Here is a 9,961-nt window from a genome sequence, read left to right as displayed (position 1 = left end):
GATTTAATCTACTGATTACTTGGTCCATAACCAAGTGATTACTTGAAATGACCCTCTCTCTCTCACCCTGTTTCCTGTCATATCTGAAGCTGTCCTATCAATAAAAGGCCAATTTTCCAATTTTCCAATTTTTCATTTTCCAATAATACATTTGTCTTTTACAAACTCGTCATATGTTTTTTTTGCGTGTGTGTGCAATAAGTCTACTTAATTCTACTAGTACCTAAAGCTGTGAGATCATTGAAGTTAAGTCAATGATAATGACACAAAATGTCCCTCTGAAATGTGGTGGAGTATACGTGGCATTAAAGGAAAATACTCAAGTAAAACATCTTAAATTTGCACTAAAATGTGCAGTAATAATAATAATAACAATAATAATAATAATAACAACAATAATAATAATAATAATAATAATAATAATAATAATAATAATAATAATAATAAATGCTTTATTTTTGGATAGGGACAATGCACATTAATGAACATCGAATATGTCTCTGTAAATATGCCGGATTATAGCAGAGCCGCTAATTTGCATCCATAGTCCTTAAAAAACAGTACATGGTTTATATCCACTAATGCAAATCTCTACTGTACTTCAGGAAATATCCCAATCCCTTTATTCAATATTGACTGATTGCTGTAGCTATTATTTAATATAGATATAGATTGACACCTCCAGTGTTGGTGCAGTTGCGGCCTTGTGACCACTAGGTGTCGCCCTGAGACCACTGATTGGAGGCAGATTGCACAGCGGACACCAGGTGGCTGGGATTAACGGGCTTTGGAGCCGGCAGTGGCGCTGTGTAGCTAAGCCTGCTATACTGTATGCGCACTTCTGGCCTGTACAGGCCCATACAGACACTGATCAACAGCTGAGAGCAACCGCACGGCGCTGCAACTGTTTCAGCATACTTTCCCCCCTTTTCCTGCCTCTCTCAGCAGCAATATGAAGAGCACAATCTGTTGGTCAGTTAACTGGATGTGTGTAAACGTTCACCATGTTAACTGCTACTAAGCAGACCAAACTGCAGAGACTGCTGTACACAGAAAATAATAATGAGCAGTGACAGCAGCTTGCAGCTTGTCACATGTTTTGCTGATTGTACATGGCTGCCTCCAGTTAGCTTAGGAACAATAGCACATGTAGACAACATATCCATGATAGGACCCAAGGTTGGGAGGGTTTGGATAATTTCACCATGGCTGCACATCATCCACTGGGTATAAATTTAACAGGAAAGGCAGGCATCATGTGTAAGTGTGAGGAGTGATCGGGGATAGCAGGAGGCTGTGTCACCTTCAGGGACTAACTGGGCTTCATAAGAGCAGTGCAGAGGTCAGCTGCTGCCCTGTGCCTGCCTGTCCTCTAGCCCAGCTCCACCAAAGCTCGATCATTGTAGGCCAAGGCTGACACTAGTGAAGAAGAAGCATCCTTGTGATTTACACAACAGATCAGAGACATGTCTGTGCTTCTCATTTGTATGAACACTCTGAGAGATGGTAACCCACCATGTGAATAAGCTCTCTCCCTAGGGGGAAACTGTGTTGCTGTCACCACAATGTACAGTATGTGTTTGTTAGAGTGTCTTTTTTAGGTTTGGACTGCAGAGGTTTGTACACACAAGCCGTATTCTTATGTCACAGGGTTTTTCAAAGCACATAATCCTTCTTATATAAATGGCCTTTTTTTTTTCTTTTTTTTTTTACCCTGGATAAGACCTAGAGAGTACGTGAGAGATGAAGCAGCTGTATCTAAATAAAACAGGAACAGTCAGTGATGCATGCTGGCATGCAGAGCAGACAATAATGCTACTTTCAGTGTACCTCCGTCGGGGCAAGGAGCTCCGGCACACAGCTCGTTTGCATACGACCACAGTAGGCTAAAATACACATGGTACATAAACAGTTTTGGTGATGAGTCATAGAAGCAGTTTATTGAGGCCTGGGTTTGTTCCATTTGATTGTCTCTCAGCATCATAGTGTCAACTCCATTTTATCTTACTGAGTGAGGAGCTAAAGATAAAAATAAATGACTCTTAGGTCTTAAACATATACTGGGCAGAAAGGTCTCACAGAATGACTGTTTCAATCATCTTCTGTGTATTAATTATTAGCCAGTTGCGGTACTGATATACCAGAGCAGGAAACAAGTTTGTTTGCATGTAGCTGCTGTTAATCCTACACATCACTCTTCCACACAAGATAGTCTTTGCTCAGATGAATCTTGTATTTATGTTACTCAGAGAGAAGAAAAAAAAAAAAAAACCTACAGGGAAAGGAGCAATACCTTTAACATATTATCCACAAATACAAAACAAATTTATTAAAAAAAATGTTTATTGACATCAGAAGCAATTTAAATTTCAACAATAAACAAGGCGTTTTTTTTTCTTATTTTTGCTATTACAGTGGTACGTAAAGATCAGTAAAACAACTGTGATACGTCAATTTTGATAACATGTCATTTAAAATAAAAACACACAGGAGAACGGAGAAAAGGAAGAAACACTCAGATCTAACTCAGAACGTTTTTTTTTTTTTGTGCGGTGCACCTCTAGCTATAGGGTAAATACTGTAAGCCCACCCCTTTACACTGTACCAGGCAGGATAGTGGTCTAGGAACTATCACCGAAAAAATAAGACTGGCAGAAAGATACAGACACGACACTTGTGTAGTGTTAACTATACAAAAAGGAGAAAAAAACTGTACAGCATAAAAACAACTGATATACACAGCCTTTTTTGTTGGTGTTTTGTTGTTTTTTTTACCCCTTGGATACTAATGTATTTTCTTTCAGTAAGTGAAGTGTGTACAAGGGGGTTAAATGCTTTATAAACAAGAAAATGACCACTATAGACGTCACTCGCCATCGTCTACTCGTCATCATCATCATCATAGTCGTCCTCCTCCTCGTCATCATCGTCGTCGTCGTCGTCATCATCATCAGCCTTCTTCTCTACCTTAGCCGGGGCTTTTCCGGCTGGTGCGGCGCCTCCTTTGGTCTTTTGGCGATATGCTGCAACTTCCTGTCATGGAGGAATGAAAAAATATACTTCATTAATGTCAAGAGTAAAAAAAGTCACAAGCATGGAAGAACAGCACAACATGAAGCATCAATGCAACAACAGACCACCAGATCTTTACCTTCTCATACTTCTCCTTCAGTTTAGCGGCCTTCTTCTCAAATGGCTGCTTGTCCTCTGAAGCGGTGCCGTTCCACATCTCACCAAGCCTCTTGGCAACCTCTCCAATGCTCAGACCAGGGGCCTCCCCTTTCACCTTAGGGCGAAACTCTGAGCAAAAGATGAAAAAGGCAGATCTGGGGCGGGGAAAAAGAAAGAATGAGCTTTTTAATCAAACAATATAACATGCTCCATATTGTGTGTTTACAGCATGAGTCCACTGCCCCTGTGGTGCTGACATGTAGTACTTACGGGGGTCTCTTGGGGGCATTGGGGTCCTTGAACTTCTTCTTCTTGCCTCCCCTGGCAGGAACGTAGCTCATCATCTCTCTCTCATAGCGGACCTTGTCCTGCTTGGCCAAGTCCTCGAACTTGCCCTTCTCCTTGGGAGACATTGTCTGAAAACAAAGGTGACTGGTAAATGTTCTGGCTGTGGCAACACACTTTGTACACAACATCCTGCTCTCATACAGACATATGCAGAGTGGCATATTGTCCATTCTCAGGAATCAAATTAGAAATTTAAGAAACAGTTCACACGGTTATAGCCATACCTTCCATCGCTCGGAGCACTTCTTGGAGAACTCGGCAAAGTTCACCGAAGCTTCAGGGTGTTTCTTCTTGTGCTCCTCCCTGCAGGTCTGGACAAAATAGGCATAGGAGGACATCTTGCCCCTTGGCTTTCCTACTTCTCTCCCCATCCTGATAACCGTTTCTAAAAAAAAAATAATAATAAATAATAATTAAATTAAATAAATAAAAAAAATAATAATCACATGTTTCAGATAGAGATTTAACTCGACATTAACTTTATGTATAATGTCAACTGTCAAATGGCTGTGGTTCTGTTATTCTACATCCCAAAAGCTTCATAAACATGATATTAAAAATGAAAATTGTTTCCTATTTTTTTAAATATTTTTTTTTGTGTCATCTATTCAAACCACTATTCTAAATTTAGATCACTATAAATAATGCATTGTTTAGCATATACATTCCTGACCCACCCACCATGCTCCTCGTTCTAAACAATGAGCACTTCTTTTATTTCCCTCCACTGGCCGCTAATATTGATAGCACTACTGAGGTGACCCGCCCTCGCTGCTGTCAAACAGCACTAAGTTAGGTCCCGTTAACTCAGTCCGCCAAAATAAAACCGTCCAGCACGGCGGCAGCTAATGCGATCAAAATGACTTTTATTTATCGAAGCGTTTCGTGCTGTGGCCTTTTTACATTAAACTCAGTGAACCGTGGTCAACTCCCATTTTTTGACGTTTAAAACTCGCTAAAACGCGTCGAGTCGGATTCAGGAAGGAAATCTCATAAAACGTATATAAATATATTTCCTTCGCAGTGATTCAGTCTCCCGACGTCTCGATTCTACACGAAACTGCAACAGTTCGGAAAAAAAAGTCTAAGTGCATAACATAAACTATAGTCCTATAACACTGAACATGGCGTTAAAAAAAACACTCGTGTTTTTATACTAAAATGCCGTCAAACCTAATCTGCAATAAGAACAGGCCTTCAGGAAACCCCCCGTTTGAATTGTGAAATGTTCTCATTAAAGAAATAACTTTGACACAACAAAGACACAAATTACACATAAAGACATTTTTATTGAAAATAAAACACTTCAAAACTGTGATCCGGCGTGATTTAACACTCGTCCTCAACATGTCTCCCTATTCTCTTATTCTGGAAAAAATTCGCCATCTTTTTCTAAAAAATGTTTAAAAACCGTTAGAATTCCCTTTGAATTGTCCCCGTTAAATGCTACTGTAACTCCCAGTTAAACTGCGTCGACCGAAGTAGTAATGGCGCATAGGCTTTCGTTGAGGAAAAGGAGGTCAACAACGACGGCAATATTTCTTCTTCCATTTTGTGAGAATGCCTTCTTCATGAAAGAAAGTCCCCCTCAAATGTCTCCTCCCGCCTCCCAGTTCGCTTCGCAACTCGACAAATATGCCTCAAAAGCCGGCGATCTTGACAAAATATTTCCCCGATTGAATCCTATTGCACTAGCCGGTTTGTATAGTAATACATTGGGTCTGCACTGAGTCTATGAGCGGGCTGTGCTACTGACTTGGTTTCTATGAGCTCCTAATGGCCGCTCGTCTTCATCCACTAACATGGAGAATATGGCTCCTTCTCTTTGTGTCAGCGCACAGCCATTGCACTGCATGCAATAGAGGGCAGAGCGACCGCGGCGACCACTTCGTTTCAATCCCCGATTTAAACCCCTTGCGAGCATCGGAAAAATCTCGCAATGGTCTCATTCGAATCACAAGAGGTTGAATTTCCCTTTGCCGTCGTTACATGATATAGTTGCGGGTTTGTTTCGCGAGAAAACACGGTTAGAAAAAGTTGAAGTGAACTGCGCCTCTGTCACTGGCTTCCCATTTGCCTCGCTGCCTTGCCTCCTATGCGAATACAGTCAGCCATTACAGTAAAGCGCAGATCGTGAGGTAATTTTTTCACCGTCTTGTCGAGAGTGTTGCGGCAAACAAACAAACGTACGTGTGTATTTTGAAACGGTCTCTCTTTTTCTTATGTTTTTGTAAATTTTCCCGCATGTATGCAAAGCCGCACTCTTCGGATGACAGGCATTCGGCTTTGCAATGCACTGCAATGCCAATGGCTAGCTAACGGTGAGTCTCCTACCATTGTCGCTAACCGTGTTGTCCGCTCGACATTCCTGAATTTTTACGCGATAACTACCGTTTGATTCGACTCCATTTTGTGAAAATGACACGACTGTAATATATTAAATTATTTGTTTTTGACAAAATCGACGATTTCCGTCGAATTTGGTCAAGGTTAATATTCATTTCTTCCATTTTACAGAGCGTCTGGTCCACACTCAGGCAGGGCAATGTAACGTTACCTGCTAAGCGCCGGCTATTTTCTGTTGTTTTTTTTGACGCTTCTCCGCGATAAAATTATTTTCAAGCAGTAAAGGGATTTACATTCGACTATGGCATACACATACGTAAGATATTCATACATGTTATCGTCGTTATCATCATTACCAACACTTAAAATTTCCGTGTGTGATACTTACCTAGGGACTATCGCTGGATCTCAATGCTCTGCAATGGCTGTGTGTGAGCGAACATAGGCGATACGCAGTGTCTTCAGTCTTCAGCTCTCTAACATTACTCTCGGCGGGGCTCGCACGCCATTGGCCAGCGCCCAGTCTGGCGCTCCGCCGATTGGACGGAGGCTTTTCATTGTCCTAATAGAAGACGAGGTCCGATTGGCTGCCTTTTGTGAAACGTCACTGAAGTTTTCTGAGGCGCGTGGATACAAAAATATTTCCGTGCGAGCATGCTGGAGCTGCTAGTAGTGTAGTGTGTTTGCCATAGTATTGAATTCACTACGTTGAGCACAGTGTACAGTAGGCAAGTTAAATGAATGAGACACCGTGGAGCGCTCGGAGTCAGCGAGCGAGGCGGCTGTAAAATGTCGTGCGGTGGTGTTGGACGGGCTGTCCCCCTCTTCACTAACCAGCTCCATTGTGCATTCACCTCAATGCATGTGGGCTTATTTGCTAATTATGACTTTTAATACAGCATGAAAGGGACACCGCGAAATCACGCGAAAGGGACAGAAACGCTCTTGCCTGTCCCGCACGGGACAGCTGCGCACAGAATTTGATATTTTGAAGGATTTGGCTCTGACTTGGAATGACAACAAAAATAACAATGCAGTTAATGGGCTGCCTTTTAATTACTGTGTCGGTCGTGATGGTCATTTTTAAGCCCAGTATCGAGAAAAAGTCACCACACTGACTCTACCAAACAGTGTTTTCTTGGTCTTTCAGTCAAGTTTACATAATAATCACTTTAGGCAGGTGCTCATTTTGCAGCATAGCTATGTTTACCTATGAGTCTGCAGTCCCTATTAAGATCAGAGTGCAGTACCACAATCAAACATGATGAAAGCATTAGACTGGTATATTAGGTCTTGAGATTAAGCGTTTTTACATTTCTTAGCACAATTATCCCCCCTCACCCCCATTTTTATATACTTCATATGCAGTAGCTAATTGAAAGAGAATAGTGTGCTCATCCCCAATTAACACACACACAAAAGGAGATCAAAGAGTACATGTTCAATTTAAGCAAAAGTTGGTGGATAAAGCACTTTATAGTTGTAAATGGGCTCTGTCAGTGCTGTAGGTCTGCATGAAATCTTTTTTTGTAATGAGACGGTGAAGTATTGCATGCAGGTCTGTTGTTTTGCAGCAATATACAAACAATGCTAATTGCAGGTCCCATAAATGTAACAGGTCTGCATGTTAACATCATAGCAGTAGGGGTTTTACTCAAATCCGACTCACTTATGTGCAATAAAAAAGGTTTAAGACCTAAAATTGCAATATTTTTTAATACGAGAAAGGCAGGAATGAGGAACCCATTCATTTCAATGCAACCTATTGTTGCCAGTCATTTTATATGAACATATCAGAGCTTTTGAAGCAGTTCAAATATGTTGATGTTTTATGAAATTGTAAATTCTGTCGATCCTTATTAATAACTAATATTTTACTGATACTAACGATATCCTTCCATTTCAAAATTCCATACAGATTGCCATAATAACATAGCCAATCACATTAGGTTTTTCACAGTTTCCCCACTTTTTCCTCGCTCTCACCTGTATCAGATACAAATTTAACAGCACTGAACAACATTCTGTTGTGCTGCTATTACATGGCCGAACATTTCTGCTTAAGAAATGTCAAGAAGCCCCCTGATTTTCTGTCTATGCGCCTGATTTGGATGGGATTTGTTTGTCTAATAGGTCGTGGAAACTTAAGTGACATAGGCATGAAATTTGCTTAGCACATTCATGCTATTAACATCGACCATATCTAATAACCATACCTTGCTCTAGCGCCACCATCAGACAAAGATTAGTATTTATTCAAGGAATGTTTCCCATTAACTGTATCTTTATGGTATCTCCTGAGCAGCGACACACAGACACTGCACATCCTGAGAACTTGTGTAACTGAACACAAGTAGAGGCCATGACTTAGACCAATTATGCATAAGTATGTTTTTATCTGGATTTAAATATCCAATAGGTAGGAATACAGATTTTTGTGACCTTGTTAGCTGATCTCTATAGCGCCACCTATAGGCAAAACTTTCAGGCGATAGAGAATGGGATGTCCATTGTGATGGTCAGTCTGCTAAAATTTCAGGAAAATACTTCCAGACTGTGAAAGGGGCCTTCCTCAGGTTAACCATGTTACTTTACCCAAAGTGGAGCTAATGAAATCATCTGGCTTTGAAGGCTTTTCTGTTATTAAATGTGGTGGTGGGGTGGGGTGTTTTACCCCCCAAAAAAGAGAGAAAGGAAAATGTCCATGTTCATTATGAATTGGGAGATATAGTCCCATGCCCACTGAAGATAGTATTATGATCATGTGCTTTAGAAATGATTAGTTGTTTCTATGGAGTTAATGAGGGACTAGGTTTCTAATAAAAATGCTTCTGCTTAGCAGCTAATATAGTAACAAAGAAAAATGGCTGACAGAGTTTATTCTTATCCTTGAATTAAGAATGGGAAGGGTGAACTGATTCCAAATGCCAATCACAGCCCAGACTCAGGCCACATGTCTGCCTGTGATGCTGCCTGTCGGTGTCTCATTTTGCATCAGGAGATGCCACGGCAGAAAGCTATAGCCTGCTCATGAGGCTAGGAGGCGGCCAGTTTATGCATTCTAATGAGTGCTCCCTGGGAAAAATATGCAAATTCATTTTGTCATCAAGAGGAAAATAGAGGACAGGAGAGCAGCAGATACAGGAGGGGCTTAAGGGAGGAGGGCACATGCAAGAGGCGGGATTGGGTGGAGGGGGATCTGTGTTTGCATGACTGTGATTGTGTGTGTATGTGTGTGTGTACGTGTGAGTGTCGGTTGGGGGGGTGGACAAGAACAGGAGGTGTAAGAGCTGGGCTGTATTAGGGACATATGTAACTCCCTTCCCACCCCCCATCCAACCAACTCCACCCTTCTACTTCTCAAGAAGCCACACACAGAAGGGCAAAAAAATGAAAAATAAATACATGTATAAATAAATGAATAAATAAATAAAACATCAGCCTTGACAGTCTCAGGTCTGGTCTCATATATATATATATATATATATATATATATATATATATATATATATATATATATATATATATACATATACATATATATATATATATTCTCTTATATTGGGCTATTTATTTTATGATTATTATGATAATTATTATTTTCCTTCCTTCCTTCTTTTTTTTTTTTTTTTTTACAGTTTAGGAATACTGTAGGGTTATACTATTCTAGCTTCAGAAATTTGAAAAATTGCTTGGTCTCCTGTCATTTCAGTTTGAAATATATATTACAGTTGGTTCTGTTCAACCAGGCTAAACCAGTTATATTAAAAACCACTATTAATGCGAGGTCAATGATCATCTAATAAAAGTACCATTCACAAAATTAATAATAATAATAATAATAATAATAATAATAATAACAATGATAACAATAATAATAATAATCACATTACTAATAAGAATACAGAGCATGCAAAGTTTCTCTAAATGATGACTCTCCATACAAGAAAAATTACAAAAGCTTAGGCCTTTTGCATTTTATTAATGATAGAATTGTAAAATGGATGATATAAACATACGATTAAATGGTTCTAATCTAATAATTTACTGTATATTAATATATATACTATGTATGATATATATTGTCGAAGAATAT

General features: G+C 39.9%; 1 protein-coding gene across 1 annotated transcript; it reads right to left on the bottom strand.

Annotated features, from left to right (window-relative positions):
• Positions 1-2,325: 2,325 nt before the first annotated feature.
• hmgb1a (high mobility group box 1a) lies at positions 2,326-6,413 on the bottom strand. The gene is made up of 5 exons (XM_030438325.1): positions 6,254-6,413; positions 3,744-3,904; positions 3,442-3,587; positions 3,152-3,326; positions 2,326-3,033 (listed from the first exon to the last, which is right to left on the bottom strand). The coding sequence occupies exons 2-5, from the start codon at positions 3,888-3,890 to the stop codon at positions 2,881-2,883; spliced, it is 621 nt and encodes a 206-aa protein (XP_030294185.1). The 5' UTR covers positions 3,891-3,904; positions 6,254-6,413; the 3' UTR covers positions 2,326-2,880.
• Positions 6,414-9,961: the final 3,548 nt, after the last annotated feature.

The sequence above is a fragment of the Sparus aurata genome, chromosome 13 (assembly GCF_900880675.1).
Source record: "Sparus aurata chromosome 13, fSpaAur1.1, whole genome shotgun sequence".
Taxonomy (NCBI): Eukaryota; Metazoa; Chordata; class Actinopteri; order Spariformes; family Sparidae; genus Sparus; species Sparus aurata.
The sequence above is the reverse complement of the archived record's forward strand: the minus strand, read 5'-3'. Positions and strand labels throughout refer to the sequence as shown.

What these genes read in the sequence shown, in the direction of transcription:
- hmgb1a (XM_030438325.1), bottom strand. Translation starts at nt 3,890, where the DNA reads ATGGGGAGAGAAGTAGGAAAGCCAAGGGGCAAGATGTCCTCCTATGCC. An exon ending in AATGCCCCCAAGAGACCCCC is followed by an intron (nt 3,327 to 3,441) that starts GTAAGTACTACA and finishes TCCCCGCCCCAG; the next exon opens with ATCTGCCTTTTTCATCTTTT. An exon ending in TGAAGGAGAAGTATGAGAAG is followed by an intron (nt 3,034 to 3,151) that starts GTAAAGATCTGG and finishes CCTCCATGACAG; the next exon opens with GAAGTTGCAGCATATCGCCA.